The sequence below is a fragment of the Salmo salar genome, chromosome 22 (assembly GCF_965601325.2).
Source record: "Salmo salar chromosome 22, fSalSal1, whole genome shotgun sequence".
Classification (NCBI taxonomy): domain Eukaryota; kingdom Metazoa; phylum Chordata; class Actinopteri; order Salmoniformes; family Salmonidae; genus Salmo; species Salmo salar.
The window spans coordinates 53,374,194-53,395,430 of record NC_138312.1 but is presented as its reverse complement, the minus strand read 5'-3'; the positions used below and the strand labels follow the sequence as shown (position 1 = coordinate 53,395,430).

Genomic DNA, 21,237 nt, shown 5'->3' with positions numbered 1-21,237 from the left:
GATAAAATGTTCATAAGAAAGAAATTACATTCTAATGGAAATGTTTCACAATGATGTCATTAGGCAGAGCAGGCAACAGATGGCACACAGACAGCAGAGTTGGGGACAGATATGCAGGGACAGACTGGCTGGAGACAGGGAGTCTCAGGTAAGTTTGTTGAGTCTTTGTTTGGCAACATTATGAAAGGTTCTCAATTTTTTTTACTTGTAAAATAGGAACATAATTGGAAAATGCCATGGATACCCCCACTCTCAACTTAAACTGGTGACTGAACTAAGATTTGTTAAAGGCAATGGTATTGCTGTTGTGATTAGTTGTGTAGTTTTGGGTACCGGTAGTTAGGTGTACGGCAACACCTTATTTCTTTGGTTCCTCAATATACATTTACCATATTACAATGTAGGCTATGTGTTACAGCACTACTTTTGGTGTCCCCCTCAGGAATTGCTCTTGAGAAAATGTCATGTAATTGTCCCCTCCAAAGTTGATATCAGATTTTCGCCCCTGCTGCCAATGTTTGTCTATGGAGATTGCATGGCTGTGTGCTCGATTTTATACACATGTCAGCAACGGGTGTGGCTGAAATAGCCAAGTCCACTAATTTGAAGGGGTGTGCACATACTTTTGTGTATATAGTGTATTTTTTATCACTTGTGGAAAAACAGATTGTGCATCCTTGCCAAATAGTACGAATTGCACATCATTGCCAAATAGTATGAGCTGAGGGTATTAAGTAAATATTTGTGCAAATGACAGAACTGTGGTACAGTAGTTGTATTGCCTTTGGTTTTCCAAATTGTGGAAAGTCCGCAGGAGATTGGTGGCAGCTTAATTGGGGAGAACGGGCTTGTGTTAATGACTGAAGTAGGATGAGTGGAATGGTGTCAAATACATTAAACACGTGGTCTCCAGGTCTTTGATGCCATTCCATTTGCTTCCTTTCCGGCCATTATTATGAGCCGTTCTCCCCTCCGCATACTCCCGTGGTGGACTCCACTATGGTTCAAGCGAACCGCTTCACCTTCCGTTCACCTTCAGTTTAGGCCGATATGTTTATTTATAAAGCGGGGGCAAGGGCACTTCCTCGGTCTATCTGGAGTCATGCGATCGTCACAACATTGATCCATAAATGAATGGTGTGGGCTCAACGGCTACACCATGCAGGACTGATCCCTGATTGGTTATGGGTTCGTCCGGAATAAACACTCTCAGAGTATATATATATTCTGGAAGGTGTGACAGTTCCAAGAAACGAGAAGCCTGAGCAGTTCCAAGTTTCCAACAACTTACGCAAATAGATTCATTTGTGTTGAGCGCCAAGTGCCCCAGTACATATCCGCTATTAGCCTATCGCTGCTTGAGAATGAGGGCACAAATCCAAAAGGTACCACAGATAGCCGAATTGTTAAAAAAGAACACGGTTTGGTTGCAGCACTTCAAGCCAACATCTTCAGTGTGCGCCCTGGACCCGAAGGATGCTGCGGTGGTTGAGCCTTGTCGACAAAGTCTTCCCTCGCAAACTCAGAGCATTGATTCGATACCTGGACCCACCAATTGGCCCTTATTTGGCAGTTTGATAGAACTACTCCGCAAAGGAGGGCTGCAAAGACAACATGATGCATTGGTAAATGATAAAACAATTATTATATTTAGGCTATAGGAATAATAAGATTAAGCATTGAAAATAAAATGGCATTTTCGAGAGAAAATATACACATGTTAATTTAGTTTAATAAATAATCAAATCTGTTTTGGGTGAATTAAATGTATTGTGTATGATAATTCTTTCTTTTAGATTGATTACCATAAGAAATTCGGCAAGATTTTCCGGATGAAACTCGGCTCCTTTGAATCGGTCCACATTGGCGCACCTTGCTTGCTGGAAACGCTCTACAGAAAGGAGAGCGTTTACCCGCAGCGTCTGGAGATTAAACCCTGGAAAGCATACCGAGACTTCAGAGACGAGGCATATGGACTTCTTATTCTGTAAGTAGCACTTATCAATATTAATATGATATCAAGCTATTTGCTTAGCAGAAGTATACAGATAAAATAGCTCATATTTTTCCGCATGTTTTTTAGGGAAGGGAAAGACTGGCAGAGGGTGAGAAGCGCATTTCAGCAGAAATTGATGAAACCCACCGAAGTCGCGAAACTTGATGGAAAAATAAATCAGGTTTGTAAGATAATTTCTCTGCGTTAAAACAGCACAGTTCAACGTGAATTTGATCAAATAATGTCTGGTATTTAGTGTAATTCCTGTCTCCAAAATGTAGGTGTTGGCGGATTTCGTTAGTAGAATTGGACAAGTGACTGACAATGGACGATTTGAGGACTTGTACTTCGAATTGAATAAATGGTCGATGGAGAGTACGTATTGAATGATTAGGCTATAAATAAATAACATATTTGTAGCTAGATATCAATTGTTGCTTATATGTAATTCAGATGTATTAAATACATTACATTATTCTAAATATAATTTTATTGTATCAAAAAACACAATTTAGTAAACCTCTTATTAGAATGAATACACAGTATAATTGATTTGTTACTCAGAAATAATTAATTAATTCATAAATTCATTCATAAATTCATAAATGCATAAATCAATTAATGTTGTTAACCAATTAATGTTTTCAAATTGGTATGATTTAATTGTTGATCCTCGTTATGCTTACAGCCATTTGTTTAGTGCTCTATGACAAAAGATTCGGACTTCTGCATGACAACGTCAACGAGGAAGCAATGACCTTTATCATGTCCATAAAAACAGTAAGTGGTTATTGATTTTACACATGGAATTACTATCTGCATAGTGAAAGGTAGACTATTGTGGGCGCAGCTGAAGACTCACGACTTGATAACCTTAGTGATCTTTCTGGAGTGTTGGGAAGTAGTGAACTACATGTAGTTCAACTAAGAATTGAACTCCATTTTGCAGTAGCTTGGTGGTAGTTGAACTACATTATCATTTTGCTTGTGTTTTTAATAGTTAACTACTTTTTTGCCATGTAGCGGTGTAGCTAAGTACTGGAACTACACACTACTGTCTTTGCAAAAATATCATAAAACTTATGTGCAGTAGTCAATAATTTCAGACCTGCCTAATACTCACTTGAAACACTTTTTGTGTGCCTAATTCTCACTTTTTGTCGTTAATAGGAAAAATTACTAAATTAAATTAAATTCTCCTAACAATCTGACTCTAGTGAACTGTTCTTGCAATTTGTCGTCTATGACACTTCAGATGTAGCTTCCTTAACGCCGGATTTTTGTGACACAGCTAGATTTCGCGCTCGCTCTCTGAGCCTATAGAAAGAGCGCAGGTCATTGAGTTCACTTAAATTGAGTGGGCTATAATTACCACAGCGACAGTTACTGAGGTAGCAATAGACTATCTCTCGGCTCGGGGCTGGCTGTAAATTACTGGAGCAAATCAATAATACCACATGCAGGAGACAAAAACATCGTAAAAAAGGTCATAACATTTTTTGTTATAGTAACCATGGCCATGTGCTATACATTACCATTGAAATACTGTAGGAAGACCTTGGAAATGACTGGTTACTTGCAACAATACATTCTTACTGTATGTCTTTATTTGATTGTTACATTTAAAGTATCTCTCTCTCTCTCTCTTTCTCTCTCTCTCTCTCTCTCTCTCTCTCTCTCTCTCTCTCTCTATATATATATATATATATATATATATATATATATATATATATATATATATCTTTGTAGATGATGAGCACATTTGGCATGATGATGGTCACGCCAGTGAAGCTCCACAAAAAACTGAACACCAAAACGTGGCAGGCCCACACTATGGCATGGGACCGTATATTCAGCACAGGTACAAACATCTCTAACACCTTTTCAATGCCCCTGACTCTCACTCCCCTCCCCATCCCTCTAAAGTAACCTCCCCTCCATGTCCCCTCTGTCCCCCCTGAAACCTCCCCTCCTCGTCCCCTCTGTCCCCCCTGAAACCTCCCCTCCTCGTCCCCTCTCTCCCCCCTGAAACCTCCCCTCCATGTCCCCTCTGTCCCCCCTGAAACCTCCCCTCCATGTCCCCTCTGTCCCCCCTGAAACCTCCCCTCCTCGTCCCCTCTCTCCCCCTGAAACCTCCCCTCCATGTCCCCTCTGTCCCCCCTGAAACCTCCCCTCCTCGTCCCCTCTCTCCCCCTGAAACCTCCCCTCCATGTCCCCTCTGTCCCCCCTGAAACCTCCCCTCCATGTCCCCTCTGTCCCCCCTGAAACCTCCCCTCCTCGTCCCCTCTGTCCCCCCTGAAACCTCCCATCCACGTCCCCTCCTCCCCCCTGAAACCTCCCCTCCTCGTCCCCTCTGTCCCCCATGAAACCTCCCCTCCATGTCCCCTCTCTCCCCCCTGAAACCTCCCCTCCACGTCCCCTCTCTCCCCCCTGAAACCTCCCCTCCATGTCCCCTCTCTCCCCCCTGAAACCTCCCCTCCATGTCCCCTCTGTCCCCCCTGAAACCTCCCCTCCACGTCCCCTCTGTCCCCCTGAAACCTCCCCTCCACGTCCCCTCTCTCCCCCCTGAAACCTCCCCTCCATGTCCCCTCTGTCCCCCCTGAAACCTCCCCTCCACGTCCCCTCTCTCCCCCTGAAACCTCCCCTCCATGTCCCCTCTGTCCCCCCTGAAACCTCCCCTCCATGTCCCCTCTGTCCCCCTGAAATCTCCCCTCCATGTCCCCTCTGTCCCCCCTGAAACCTCCCCTCCTCGTCCCCTCTCTCCCCCTGAAACCTCCCCTCCATGTCCCCTCCACGTCCCCCCTGAAACCTCCCCTCCATGTCCCCTCTGTCCCCCCTGAAAACTCCCCTCCATGTCCCCTCTGTCCCCCCTGAAAACTCCCCTCCATGTCCCCTCTGTCCCCCTGAAACCTCCCCTCCTCGTCCCCTCTCTCCCCCCTGAAACCTCCCCTCCACGTCCCCTCTGTCCCCCTGAAACCTCCCCTCCATGTCCCCTCTCTCCCCCCTGAAACCTCCCCTCCACGTCCCCTCTCTGCCCCCTGAAACCTCCCCTCCACGTCCCCTCTGTCCCCCCTGAAACCTCCCCTCCACGTCCCCTCTCTGCCCCCTGAAACCTCCCCTCCACGTCCCCTCTGTCCCCCCTGAAACCTCCCCTCCACGTCCCCTCTGTCCCCCCTGAAACCTCCCCTCCACGTCCCCTCTGTCTCCCCTGAAACCTTCCCTCCACGTCCCCTCTGTCCCCCCTGAAACCTCCCCTCCATGTCCCCTCTGTCCCCCCTGAAACCTCCCCTCCACGTCCCCTCTGTCCCCCCTGAAACCTCCCCTCCACGTCCCCTCTCTGCCCCCTGAAACCTCCCCTCCACGTCCCCTCTCTGCCCCCTGAAACCTCCCCTCCACGTCCCCTCTGTCCCCCCTGAAACCTCCCCTCCACGTCCCCTCTGTCCCCCCTGAAACCTCCCCTCCACGTCCCCTCTGTCTCCCCTGAAACCTTCCCTCCACGTCCCCTCTGTCCCCCCTGAAACCTCCCCTCCATGTCCCCTCTGTCCCCCCTGAAACCTCCCCTCCATGTCCCCTCCACGTCCCCTCTGTCCCCCCTGAAACCTCCCCTCCATGTCCCCTCTCTCCTCCCTGAAACCTCCCCTCCATGTCCCCTCTGTCCCCCCTGAAACCTCCCCTCCATGTCCCCTCTCTCCTCCCTGAAACCTCCCCTCCATGTCCCCTCTCTCCCCCCTGAAACCTCCCCTCCATGTCCCCTCTGTCCCCCCTGAAACCTCCCATCCACGTCCCCTCCTCCCCCCTGAAACCTCCCCTCCACGTCCCCTCTCTCCTCCCTGAAACCTCCCCTCCATGTCCCCTCTGTCCCCCCTGAAACCTCCCCTCCATGTCCCCTCTGTCCCCCCTGAAACCTCCCCTCCGTGTCCCAGCTGAAACCTCAATGACCCCTGATCTGGCTCCCAGCCACGTCTAAAACAACCCCATCTTCTTTTCCCCCTTTCTTAAACTCACAACCTCCATTACAACCCCTCAACTCCCGCTCTCACGTCCAGCCACCCTCCCTCTAAAGGAACTTCCTCTCCAAACCTCAAGCCCGCCACATTCACTTTAAACCCCTCCCTAGGCAACCCCCCAATCCCTACACCACAGTGCGTGTTTTGCAGCTCTTTCTCCAGATGACGTATGACCTACAAACTGTTTTGAGCACATTTCCAGTCAGGTGATAGCAGAGAGAGAGATATGAACCGGGTGCCTCTGTGATCAATGCAGTTGGCTCTCCACTTCTTACATGACACAGCCAGAGTGGTAGTAAACCGGATGACCTAAGAGGGAGAAGTCTCCCAAATATTTGTAATAGTGGGAGGGATGGCGGGATGGAGGGGAGGAGGGAGGAGTGGAATGTTGGCTCAGGGCTTTGCTACTGATCGTTTGTTGTGTTGCTTGCTCGGCAGTGGCTTGTAGGCACCTGTCCCCCCTCTCACACACACACACACACACACACACACACACACACACACACACACACACACACACACACACACACACACACACACACACACACACACACACACACACACGACATACTCACTGGCGTAGCACAACATCCGAGGCAGGGGGCCAATGAGCTTCGGGGGTTCCCCCCCTCCCCCGGGTTGGTCCCCCCCGGAAGTTGGGCCCCCCAGATAGCCATGAATGATATAATGTTCTTAATTACAGTAAATTAGCTTTAAAAATGCAACATTTTCTCTCAGTCTCATGGCAAAATGGGAAGGAAATTAGCTCAGGTATTCTTGAAAGTTGGGACCATCCTTGTTTCGGCAGGGAAACTTTCTTTTTATAGTAAAAAAAAAAAGATTTAGTTGCATTATTTGAGCTTTTGCATTTACAGGAATTTTATAAGTGAAAATATTTGTTTGGGAATTTTCTAAATACTTTCAATTTTATTAATTTCCATGTCGGCTCTATGCCTTGAAATGCCCTTGTCCGGAGCAAAGGATTCAAATTTCAAACACTTCCAAAAAGTATTTAAAATAAAAATAAATGGCAATAATGGTTATTAACTGAAACGTTATCTAATGTAGTTTCTTGCAATAGCCTTCTGTGACTTTAAAGAAAATTTCTATCAAAACTGTAATTCCTAAAAAATTTGTCCAGAGATTTGGTGAACTCTGTCAGATTTGTCGAAAATCCTAAATGAATCAGGAATAAGCAGGGACAGCTGTACCATAAGGACCCTTTCTTCATGTCCTCATTACATGTAGTGTAACAAGACGCTCATGGTCTGGAAAGTTCTCTACTTTTGATAGATTTAAACAAACAATATCGAAATTGCCATGGTCACAACAATAAACTGCCAACTCTATCTGCCTGATAGAATATGAATTTTAGTTCAAATATGTTAAATGTAATTCGTTTTTAGAGTTATAAAGCAACTGAGGAAGAACTTAATTGCTATTTTGTATACCACTTGAATGAAGATTTTTTTGTTGTTGTCGACTCCGTAAAACATCATTAATAATTTACCATATTTTAGAAATGTTTGTATTGAACTTGTATTTTTAGAGGCAAAAATATGTCTGTTTTGAGTATCTGTTGTCAACTCGTTCAGTGGCTTGTCAACTCTGTCACTGATGGCTAACCCCCTTAAGATCGATATTCAGAAAAAAATATTTGAATCACTTTTCTGCAACATATGCTTAAACAATTGTATGTTGCGCTTGTGGCCAAGTTCAGGAGATGAAAGGTGTTTGAGGGCTTTTGAAAGAAGCGATAGGGAGTGGAAGTGAGTGAGGTCATTTTATGGCATGTTTACTATAGACTTCATCTCTTTAGATGTTTACAATTATCATTGTTTTCTGACTGGTTGCAGCTTTCCTCAAATGGAATCCATGTTTTGGGGAATGAAGTTGACCATTAGAATGGCTTTAAAAATGGAAAATATGTGAAGTAATTGTTACCTTATACTGTATATATCCATCAGTTTATTAGTTCCTGTTTGTCTCTTCCTGTTGTCTCTAGCCAAAGTCTACATAGACAAGAAGATAAAGCGCCACACAGAGGCAACGGGGCCCAGTGACGACTTTCTGTGTGACATCTACCGCCACAGTCACCTGTCCAAGAAGGAGCTGTACGCCGCCATCACAGAGCTCCAGATTGGAGGAGTGGAGACGGTAAGGATCAATTGACAAATGTAACAGAGATGGTTCGATGAACCACGCTAGCATGTTGAGTATCCTTGCTAATAATTTAGCGTCACAACATTGAAGTGTGATAGGGCCTCCAGTTTTCTAGGTGAACTGCGATGACTAACGTGGCTTGAGACCTGACGACTTGCTTTATGCCTAGGCATTAGCTTTAGCGGGCTAACAGTCTTGAGACTCGGTTTTGAATCTCGGTCCATCAAACAAGGATAGGGCCAGATTTATCATTCACTTGCACCAGTGCCTATTTCACTATTCTATTTTCAGAACAATAAGAAGGGAAAACATGATACCCAATCCTTTATTTTTGTTGACTTTTCTCCTTACTTCATTCCTTACTTTGACCTTTTTGCATTCCACATTTTAAGTGGTATTCCCTCCCTGTGAGAGAAGAAACCAACTGACCTTTCAACAGTGATTTGGTCTGCAGTCCGGATATGAACGAAATGGCCCTGAGGATCCCCTCACATTCCGCTGCTCCATTAACTGTAGGACCCCTCTATGGAATGCAGTTCATAGTATCTCTCTGAATGAGTCTGACATCTCTCTCTCTCTCTCTCTCTCTCTCTCTCTCTCTCTGCCTCTCTCGCTCTCTCTTTCTCTCTCTTGCTTTCTCTGTCTCTCTCTCTCTCTCTGTTGATGTTCTTTCCAGACTGCCAACAGCTTGCTGTGGGCTATTTTCAACCTCTCCCGTAACCCATGCGCTCAGGGGAAGCTGCTCCAGGAAATTAGAGAGGTTCTTCCTGCCAATCAGACTCCCAGCGCTGAGCACCTCCAGAGAATGCCCTACCTCAAGGCCTGCCTCAAGGAGTCCATGAGGTACAGTAAGACATTCCACTGATGCAAAAAGTCACAGACTGTACTGTATGTCACTCAAACACAAGTGCAAAACACATTAAGTAGGCTAGCTATAGGCTATCGGTACTCCTCAGATCTTAATCTGAAATAGCCATACTGTTGCAGATACTGACGGAGTACACGCATACATTTTTCTCAACTCCAAATCAATGGAGTAGTTGCATAATGTCGAACCACCCATGCCCTCGGTAATTCAAAAACAACTGTGAATACTGGGTGACTATTCACTCCAGTTTATAGTGAGATAACTAGGTATGAATACTGGGTGACTATTCACTCCAGTTTATAGTGAGATAACTAGGTATGAATACTGGGTGACTATTCACTCCAGTTTACAGTGAGATAACTAGGTATGAATACTGGGTGACTATTCACTCCAGTTTATAGTGAGATAACTAGGTATGAATACTGGGTGACTATTCACTCCAGTTTATAGTGAGATAACTAGGTATGAATACTGGGTGACTATTCACTCCAGTTTATAGTGAGATAACTAGGTATGAATACTGGGTGACTATTCACTCCAGTTTATAGTGAGATAACTAGGTATGAATACTGGGTGACTATTCACTCCAGTTTATAGTGAGATAACTAGGTATGAATACTGGGTGACTATTCACTCCAGTTTATAGTGAGATAACTAGGTATGAATACTGGGTGACTATTCACTCCAGTTTATAGTGAGATAACTAGGTATGAATACTGGGTGACTATTCACTCCAGTTTATAGTGAGATAACTAGGTATGAATACTGGGTGACTATTCACTCCAGTTTATAGTGAGATAACTAGGTATGAATACTGGGTGACTATTCACTCCAGTTTATAGTGAGATAACTAGGTATGAATACTGGGTGACTATTCACTCCAGTTTACAGTGAGATAACTAGGTATGAATACTGGGTGACTATTCACTCCAGTTTATAGTGAGATAACTAGGTATGAATACTGGGTGACTATTCACTCAAGTTTATAATGAGATAACTAGGTATGAATACTGGGTGACTATTCACTCCAGTTTATAGTGAGATAACTAGGTATGAATACTGGGTGACTATTCACTCCAGTTTATAGTGAGATAACTAGGTATGAATACTGGGTGACTATTCACTCCAGTTTACAGTGAGATAACTAGGTATGAATACTGGGTGACTATTCACTCCAGTTTATAGTGAGATAACTAGGTATGAATACTGGGTGACTATTCACTCCAGTTTATAGTGAGATAACTAGGTATGAATACTGGGTGACTATTCACTCCAGTTTACAGTGAGATAACTAGGTATGAATACTGGGTGACTATTCACTCCAGTTTATAGTGAGATAACTAGGTATGAATACTGGGTGACTATTCACTCCAGTTTATAGTGAGATAACTAGGTATAACGACTGGATGACCATTCACTCCAGCTTATAGCAACAACAGTAGGGTCACGTTGTTGTTCTTAAATACCTTAGTACTACTACATCGATAATAACACCAAGTCTCGTGATGATGTTACAGGAGTTTGAAACGTAACAAGTGTTTTGAGAGTTTAATGCGTAAACGCACGCAGAGAATGCTTACAACGTTTGACAGGGGATTAGTTCTATTTCCTTTCAACTTTCCGTTTGAAATGGTTTAAGTATGTTTAACTGATCCTAAAGAGCTTACATGTATATGCATCCCCCTGCTTCAAGGCTATATTCCCAAGCACTGTTTTCAAATTCCTGCAGGTTATCGCCATCAGTTCCCTTCACGAGTCGGACCTTAGACAAAGACACTGTGTTGGGGGATTACTCCATTCCCAAGGGGGTAAGTGGATTACTTCGAATTCCCTCATTTAAGAGCACATGTTCGGTTGACTACGGTCTCGGATTAATTAACATGTACATTTGATTGATGTCTAATCAAGATTTTTGTTTTTCATTTGCAGACAGTGTTGATGATCAACAGCCATGCTCTCGGTGCCAATGAGGAGTACTTTGAGCACAGTAGCCTATTTAAGCCAGAGCGTTGGTTAAGAGAAAGCAGACCCATCAACCCCTTTGCCCATGTGCCGTTTGGCATTGGGAAGAGGATGTGCATCGGGCGGCGTCTGGCAGAGCTACAGCTGCAGTTGGCACTCTGCTGGGTAAGAACAACCTCCTGTATCCCCAAAATGACCGCCAAGTTGCCAACATTGTAATATCACTGCAGGTAGTGCTGAAAAAAGTGAATATTACTCTCTCTTCTTGAATAAGGTTTAAATATACAGTGCATTCGGAAAGTATTCCAACCCCTTGACTTTTTCCACATTTTGTTACTTTACAGCCTTATTCTAAAATGGAGTAAATAAAACATTTTCCTCATCAATCTACACACAATACCCCATAATCACAAAGCAAAAACAGGTGTGTTTAGACATTTTCACAAATGTATTAAAAAGAAAAAAAGAAATACCTTATCTACATAGTTATTCAGACCCTTTGCTATGAGACTCGAAATTGAGCTCAGGTGCAACCTGTTTCCATTGACAATTCTTGAGATGTTTCTACAACTTGGAGTCCACCTGTGGTCAATTAAATTGATTGGATAAGATTTGGAAAGGCACACACCTGTCTATTTAGGGTCCCACAGTTGACAGTGCATGTCAGAGCAAAAAACAAGCGTTGAGGGCGAAGGAATTGTCCGTAGAGCTGCAAGACAGGATTGTGTAGAGGTACCACAGTGCCCTCCATCATTCTTCAATCACTCTTCTTAGAGGTGGCCGCCAGGCCAAACTGAGCCATCGGTGGAGAAGGGCCTTGGTCAGCATGGTGACCAAGAACCCGATGGTCACTATGACAGAGCTCCAGAGTTCCTCTGGAATTTCCTTCCCTGCAGCACTCCACCAATCAGGCCTTTATGGTAGAGTGGCCAGACGGAAGCCACTCCTCAGTAAAAGGCAGATGACAGCCTGCTTGGAGTTTTCCAAAAGGCACCTAAAGGATGCAGACCATGAGAAACAAGATTCTCAGTTCTGATGAAACCAAGATTGAACTCTTTGGCCTGAATGCCAAGCGTCACGTCTGGAGGAAACCTGGCACCATCCCTACGGTGAAGCATGGTGGTGGCAGTATCATGCTGTGGGGATGTTTTTCAGCGGCAGGGACTGGGAGACTAGTCAGGATCAAGGGAAAGATGAACGGACCTTAGACTGGGGTGAAGGTTCACCTTCCAACAGGACAACGACCCTAAGCACACAACCAAGACAACGCAGGAGTGGCTTCGGGACAAGTCTCTGTATGTCCTTGTGTGGCCCAGCCAGAGCACAGACTTGAACCCAATCGAACATCGCTGTAGAGACCTGAAAATAGCTGTGCAGCGACGCTCCCCATCCAACCTGACAGAGCTTGAGAGGATCTGCAGAGAAGAATGGGAGAAATTCCCCAAATATAGCTGTGCCAAGCTTGTAGCGTGATACCCAAGAAGACTCGATGCTGTAATCGCTGCCAAAGGTGCTTCAACAAAGTACTGAGTAAAGGGTCTGAATACTTATGTAAATGTGATAGTTTTTAAAATATATTTTTGCTAAATTTGCTAAATTTTCTAAAAACCTGTTTTTGCTTTGTCATTATGGGGTATTGTGTGTAGATTGATGAGGGAATAAACAGTTTAATCCATTTGAGAATAAGGCTGTAACGTAACAGTAAGTGGAAAAAGTCAATGGGTCTGAATACTTTCCGAATACACTGCATATAAGTTGTTCCAAGAAGACGTTGTCCTACAATAGTTTCAAATTTGAAAAATATTTTTATTTCACCATGTGACTCTTACCTCATTTGATACTGATGTTCCTTTTACATGCCCTTCGTTATCTAATGATTGTTCTTTCTTCCCCTCTTTCTATAAGGTGGTCAGAGATTATGAAGTTGTGGCGACAGATTGTGAACCAGTTGATGCTATCCATTCCGGGTTGCTAGTTCCCAACCGTGAGCTCCCTGTGACTTTCATCAGACGATGAGGTAAGAATAAAACTCACTCTTGGATATACCTCAAAATCATCCATAGACTAACACTTAAATCATTGTTATGTCTACCTGTTATTCATTGTAATGTCTACCTGTTATTCATTGTAATGTCTTGTTATTCATTGTAATGTCTTGTTATTCATTGTAATGTCTTGTTATTCATTGTTATGTCTACCTGTTAGTCATTGTTATGTCTACCTGTTATTCATTGTTATGTCTACCTGTTAGTCATTGTAATGTCTACCTGTTATTCAATGTAAATAAAGAAAAACCCTCGAATGAGTAGGTGTGTCCAAACTTTTGACTGGTACTGTATATATAACAAATCTCAAATGTATATAACACATAAATACAGCATATAAAATAATGTATGGGGGAAACTACAAAAAAGTTACATTAAACTCGCAAACAGTTAGGAAACATATCAGCACGTGTTTAAATATTACATTTGATTCCATATGTTATTTTTTCCTGAACAGATCAAATACAGACCATTTGGACTTCACAACAGGGAGGTGATAGTTCTGGGCCTGAACGTCCCGAGAGACTCCACGTATTGCTGCTCTGTAAATAAGAACTATATCAGATATAAATATATATTTATGTAATCCTGTCCAATATACCTCAAACTAACATAAATATATTTAAACTATTAAATATGACAGTTAGTCTACGTGTTGATCACTATGTCACTTGTGCTATACTGCCCACTAATCTTAAACAACTATTATGTCAAATATATTAATGAACTGATGACTTTTGTATACGTTGTGATCTTATGGTAAATTATATACATGTAAAAAGTCTACTTGTGTTTATTTTTCATTGTGTAAAAGTGCAATTATAGTGTCAACATGATGTAGGCCTACATGGCACATTGTAGTTCTTAGAGAGAATATATTCATACCATTTTGTATATATTTAATCCACTTTCTGTTTTTGTTGCAGAAATGTTCATGTTTGAAATTGAAATGACTTTGCAGAGTATGATTTAAGATGAATACAACTGTATCATCGCTCCAGACAAAAGCTAAGGACCTAATAATGTCTGACTTTGGTATATCATCATATTTGTGTGTGAAAATGTCATGGAATACACCATATGGTAATCTTACTGGCTCTTGTGCTCAGCTCAGGGCTGCTATTCAGTCACACCAGCATCAGATATATCAACTATTCACACAGCGTAGTGCAGCTGTAGTCTGACCACCAAACATGTAATAGAGATTATATCTCAGCATACACTGCCCCCCGCTGCCATTCAGGTATGTGGTAGAGTTGTTTTTAATATTACAAGTAGCGGTTTATTATAATTTCGTACGTTTATCTCACTGTAAATGTTTGGTTTTACTTATCTGGTATTAATACCAGAAATGCATATTCTGCTGAAAAATGGTAATATTGTTAATTTCTGCTTTGGGAATTGAGTGTATTTCAGGTAGTATACAATAGCATTTGCATGTACCTTATTGACATAACGTCTTTTAAAAAAAGGGGAGAGAGTTAGAGGAATACACATATGAAAGTGAAGGTATTGTTCCAGACCTGCTGGAACCCTGACCTATTCACCGGACGTGCTACCTGTCCCAGACCTGCTGTTTTCAACTCTCTAGAGACAGCAGGAGCGGTAGAGATACTCTCAATGATCGGCTATGAAAAAGCCAACTGACACTTACTCTTGTGTTACTGACTTGTTGCACCCTCGACAACTACTATGATTATTATTATTTGACCATGCTGGTCATTTATGAACATTTGAACATCTTGGCCATGTGCTGTTATAATCTCAACCCGGCACAGCCAGAAGAGGACTGGCCACCCCTCATAGCCTGGTTCCTCTCTAGGTTTCTTCCTAGGTTTTGGCCTTTCTAGGGAGTTTTTCCTAGCCACTGTGTTTCTACATCTGCATTGCTTGCTGTTTGGGGTTTTAGGCTGGGTTTCTGTACAGCACTTTGAGATATCAGCTGATGTAAGAAGGGCTTTATAAATACATTTGATTTGATTTTGATTTAAAACAATCATTGATATGTACTCTAGATGACTGATAGGGAGCACTGTGTTGAAGAATAGTTTGGAACCAATAGAAATGCATTTTTTTATGTAATTCTTTTTTTGCCACGTTTATTCTATTACATACATCTTAATGCATACTTTTAAATAATACTATGTGAGCTAAACATAAAAAAAAAAAATCTGTATGAAAACATTTTCCCTTGAGTATACTTTTTGACATTTTTAATTTTAACACTTTTTTTTACATTGCTAATGTTACTGTCCCCACTACAAAAAAAAAATACTTAAATACATGTAATATTGTCCTTGAAACATTTCATTGAAATACTGTAGAATTACATTCATTCCTATGGAGGATTGCTCCTACTGGTGGGCGCCAATATGGCCGACCAGTGGCTTCAAAGCTTGGCCAGTACAGGGTTTATATACATCCCATGCCACAAGGGCCAATGTGTGGTCGCAAGTCAGCAGATTCCGATAGACCAGGCTCACACAATTATATAAATTCTGTTTTACAGTCTTATTGATAAGAATAAGATGTATTATATTAAACTGTTTTAAACCAATTGGGATCCTTTAAGGATACCTTTGCAATGTGGAAAAATATTGACTATATTGCATCATATTCAATTATATTTAATTTCACTTTACTTCAAAATTCTTATGCAGAAAGAAGATCACCACACATACAAAATGTGTAATGTCACCTGTTATTACCTGTAATTTCTACCTGTTATTAACTGTAATGTCTACCTGTTATTACCTGTAATGTCTACCTGTTATTACCTGTAATGTCTACCTGTTATTACCTGTAATGTCTACCTGTTATTCATTGTAATGTCTACCTGTTAGTCATTGTTATGTCTACCTGTTATTCATTGTAATGTCTACCTGTTATTCATTGTAATGTCTACCTGTTATTCATTGTAATGTCTACCTGTTATTCATTGTTATGTCTACCTGTTATTCATTGTAATGTCTACCTGTTATTCATTGTTATGTCTACCTGTTATTCATTGTAATGTCTACCTGTTATTCATTGTTATGTCTACCTGTTATTCATTGTAATGTCTACCTGTTATTCATTGTTATGTCTACCTGTTATTCATTGTTATGTTTACCTGTTATTCATTGTTATGTCTACCTGTTATTCATTGTAATGTCTACCTGTTATTCATTGTTATGTCTACCTGTTATTCATTGTTATGTTTACCTGTTATTCATTGTTATGTCTACCTGTTATTCATTGTAATGTCTACCTGTTATTCATTGTAATGTCTACCTGTTATTCATTGTTATGTCTACCTGTTATTCATTGTAATGTCTACCTGTTATTCATTGTTATGTTTACCTGTTATTCATTGTAATGTCTACCTGTTATTCATTGTTATGTCTACCTGTTATTCATTGTAATGTCTACCTGTTATTCATTGTTATGTCTACCTGTTATTCATTGTAATGTCTACCTGTTATTCATTGTTATGTCTACCTGTTATTCATTGTAATGTCTACCTGTTATTCATTGTTATGTTTACCTGTTATTCATTGTAATGTCTACCTGTTATTCATTGTTATGTCTACCTGTTATTCATTGTAATGTCTACCTGTTATTCATTGTTATGTCTACCTGTTATTCATTGTAATGTCTACCTGTTAGTCATTGTTATGTCTACCTGTTATTCATTGTAATGTCTACCTGTTATTCATTGTTATGTCTACCTGTTATTCATTGCCCAAAGCTGCAAGTACTTTATTATGGTCCTTTGATTTGAAATACACTGATTTGAAATACACTGATTTGAAATACACTGATTTCAAATACACTGATTTGAAATGCACAGCTGGATATTTAAGATAGTGTAGTTCTGCCATCTACTGTTCAAACATATACTTCAAGTCATGTCACGAGATTTGGACTGAATTACATAATAATGTAATTTTCTATTACATGATTTCTGTTGACATTATGAAAATATTATGAATCTGTAGTCTACTTCAACGTTTTATTTTAGTTTTGTTTTATTTCAGTATACATGGGTGCGAAAAGTTGAGTACAACAGGAAATTCAAGAAGACATTGCTACTGTAAATCAATAAATGTGATACAAGAAAGAAAATTATGCTGTATACATGTAGTAATAATGAAATAGTAAGAATAATTATGTAGTAATGTTAATAGTATTATCATTATAATATAGTTATAGCATCATATAGCATATCATGCTTTTTTAACCCTCATACTACCTACCGACTGGAGTCATTTTGTTCATAGCCCAAATGTGATTTATGAAATTCTCCCAATTTTTCATGACTTTGTCAATCAACTTGTTCTTAATAAATCAAGATCATGGTTTAGTTTCTCTGTATCAAAATGGTCATAATATAAGTCTATCCTGGGGGGGGGGGGTGACCTGATTCTGACCAGACACACAGATCACCTGATGAAATGAAGCACCATATGTACTCACCTATGGTTATAACTGGTTATAACTAGGCATGACCTAGGTATAATCACAATTACCTCATTAAAGTCTGTCAGTGATATGAATAGTTGGTAGAACTGTAAAATATACCCCAGCTACCCTCTGAATGTACACATAGTGCTGTATTGGTGTGTATTTCCCCCCCAAAAAGAGTTATTCTACAGGAAATGTTATATAAATACCAATTTTTATAATATCCTACAATTTTCTATATGTGCAACGCATAATAGTATTTGGGTTGCTATAACATTTGGTTTGAAGTGACTTTCAGGATTTGGCCATGCTTTTTGAAGCATCCTGTAATAGACCTTTTACAACCCCCATTACATGACTAGCAGCAATGATAATGCTGGCTGTGGGGTAAGTAAATAAAAAGAAAAAACGAAGCCATATTTTTGGTAATTGTCTAGCAGGATGAATTAATTAATCACTTTTCTTTCAATAAGTATATTTAAAATGTTGGTGTACCGCCCCTTTAAATGGCAGTCATTTTTACCACAGAAATATGTCAAAATCTATATTTACAAAAAATATTATAAAAAACAAAACGGTACTAGAATAGAATCTGGTTTTTAGTACTAATGTGGATTGTACTTTGAAAAAAAATCTGCACATTATTTAAGGGGAAAATGTAGATTTTCGTTTTACAGAATATGCAAATTAACTGTTATTTTGCTAAAATAACAGTCTGCTTTGTTTTCTTAATTTTTATTTTTGTACATGTCTAATAATGTTTTGATAAGAATTAAGTTGAAATTCTGCTATGATTGTTCATTTTTCCAATAGTTTCTTCTAGGGTTCAAAATGACTAATATATTTATGTAAAATATGTTATGAGGGTTAACATGCCTTTTTAAGTAGATTCATAACACCTCAAGTGAAAAATGTATTGTATGTTTTTTTTTACTACATATAATGGAGATACTGTATTTGAAGCATGACTGCACAACACTGTATGTGTGACCTTATTGGTGGCCTCTAAAGTAAAGTGTATTCACCTATCATGATATTTGACTAAAGTCCCAGTTTTTTACGAGGACCAGATTGCCAGAAAAAAAAAAAATCCCCATTAAAAATATCACACTGTGTACACATGCAACATGTTTACGGTATGTGTTTTCCCAAAGGGGACTGTCTGTCACCACCTGATTGACACAGATTCAATATTTTCCTCATGTTCTGCTATTTCACAAGTTTTGAACTCAAAGCATTGACGTAAAGCACACAAAAACATTGGCAAGTGTTATAACAAAGGTGAGAGTAACTTTACCCTCGGTTTCTCAACATGGTCTTTGCTTTGGACCGCTGCCAAGTGTCATTCACCTGAAATGCGTGTGGAGCTGAACAAATGTAGTTAGTTTCTTTGTGAGTACAAGGCCATGCATAATAAGAGTATACGCTGTTGAAAGTGATGTCGTCTACAGTAATTGAGCTTGCCTGGCACAGTGGACAGCGGAACCGTCCCAGCACATTTGACACTGCAGGCAAACACAACGTAGGATACTATTTGAATCCTAGGCTGGTCACTATACGCTCCTGTAAAAGTCAGAGGTATTGTGACTGGTGTATCAGAGGCATAATTCATTTAACCCTTATTTTTCCAGGTGACTCAAAACACATTCTATTTACAGCAACAACCTGGGGAATAATTACAGAGGAGGGGGGTGAATGAGCCAATTGGAAGCTGGGGATGATTAGGTGGCCATGTGGGACAGATGGGGAATTTACCCAGGACACCAGGGTTAACACCCCTAGTCTTACAATAAAAGATTCCATCTGGAAGACGGCACCATACACAGGGCAATGTCACTGCCCTGGGGCATTGTTGTTTATTTTTACGCCAGAGGAAAGAGTGCCTCCTACTGGCCCTCCAACAACAGCATCTGGTCTTCCATCCATGGACTGATCAGGACCAACCCTGCTTAGCTTCAATGGCAAGCCAGCAGTGGGATGCAGGGTGACATGAATAAAGTGTGAACACCGTGGTAAGATCATCTTAACATAGCTCTTTATTAACTAGTTGGATCCTTATCAGTCAAAATACATTGTAATTTTGAGTCAGGTACAATAATTAATGGAAGAGGAAGTACTGATAAATAATCCTTCACTATGACCATGACTGAATTCTCTACTATCCTACTGCTTACTAAAATATTGACTATCTATTAACCATACTACATATTATTTTTAGAACATTCTAGTAAAGGAACTGTCCAGTGTCTCCATATTTCTATGAAATATGACCTATAATTACGTACAACAAAAGTGAAATAGTTTTCCTTACAAAAAGTGGTAATTAGGTATATTGAAAATTCATACTAGATGAAAAGCATCCTGACTCAAAGTTAAGAAATGTCACATACTACAAAACATCCTATTCTTACTTTCCTACATACTCGCTTAGGCGCATCGCTCCTTTGGGAGCATAGGCCATCAACGACTCCTCTCCTTTTCTTGCGTACTCAAAAAGCCTACTGGGAAGCAGGCTAGAAAAGCAGCTGGACAGAGGCAATGACTTCATGACTAACTGCTAATACATACTAATAGTTTTTTATTCATTTAGCCTATTATGTGTTTCCATCATCATTGTGCATACATTTCAGCTAGATAAAAATGTCATAAGCCCTTTATAAAGCCTACGTAGATGCCATACAAATAATTGATTAACAGATGTAAACTATCTGTTCTTATTTTCAAGTTTTAAAGTCATATATCCATATACAGTATAAAGCATGATCATTGTTCTAATAAATGATTTGTGAAGCATTTATGTAGGCCTTATAAAGGACTATGAAGCTTCATAAGTTATAGTTTGTTTAAAGTCAGACTGAAAAGTCTGTATTTTAAGAGTTGTTGAGTGCATGGTATCAATGCTGTTTATACACACCACACGACTGCCCATGTCATCGGTATGTGTGTAAATGTTTCTCACAGTTAGCTGACGTTGGCAGTAGTGGTAGCAAGAGGCCACAGGTCTTGAATTAGCATTAGCAATTGATGACCCTGCCTACTAAATAGGATTTTGTGAACCTCACGCCCCATAGACATATGCCTGAGTATAATGGGCTGTTTTTAGAATAACTGTAAGTAATACTGCATTGGTAGTCCTCATTCAATTCCAAGCATGTGTAAAGGAATGTGTACAGTTTATTTTCTCATTTCATTGGAGAGTTGGAATGACATGTGGTCTGAAGATAACTATTGTATGGATGACTGTGTGAGTTGAAAACAAGGATAACATATTAGATCATAGTCGAAGTCTGCATTAGGGGTAATCCTGTTCAAAACAAGGATAACATATTAGATCATAGTCGAAGTCTGCATTAGGGGTAATCCTGTTCAAAACAAGGATAACATATTAGATCATAGTCGAAGTCTGCATTAGGGGTAATCCTGTTCAAAACAAGGATAACATATTAGATCATAGTCGAAGTCTGCATTAGGGGTAATCCTGTTCAAAACAAGGATAACATATTAGATCATAGTCGAAGTCTGCATTAGGGGTAATCCTGTTCAAAACAAGGATAACATATTAGATCATAGTCGAAGTCTGCATTAGGGGTAATCCTGTTCAAAACAAGGATAACATATTAGATCATAGTCGAAGTCTGCATTAGGGGTAATCCTGTTCAAAACAAGGATAACATATTAGATCATAGTCGAAGTCTGCATTAGGGGTAATCCTGCTTGGGAAAGGGCAGAATAGGCTGTTACCCTGGTCTG

General features: G+C 40.7%; 1 protein-coding gene across 1 annotated transcript; it reads left to right on the top strand.

The window, feature by feature from the left end:
* The first annotated feature begins 1,162 nt into the window (after positions 1-1,162).
* On the top strand, positions 1,163-15,223 carry cyp24a1 (cytochrome P450, family 24, subfamily A, polypeptide 1). Its single transcript, XM_014168178.3, has 12 exons — positions 1,163-1,625; positions 1,797-1,987; positions 2,084-2,177; positions 2,278-2,371; positions 2,685-2,776; positions 3,746-3,857; positions 8,009-8,160; positions 8,843-9,009; positions 10,764-10,842; positions 10,964-11,161; positions 12,902-13,013; positions 13,499-15,223. Exons 1-11 carry the CDS (start codon positions 1,365-1,367, stop codon positions 13,010-13,012), a joined length of 1,551 nt encoding a protein of 516 aa, XP_014023653.1. The 5' UTR covers positions 1,163-1,364; the 3' UTR covers position 13,013; positions 13,499-15,223.
* Positions 15,224-21,237: the final 6,014 nt, after the last annotated feature.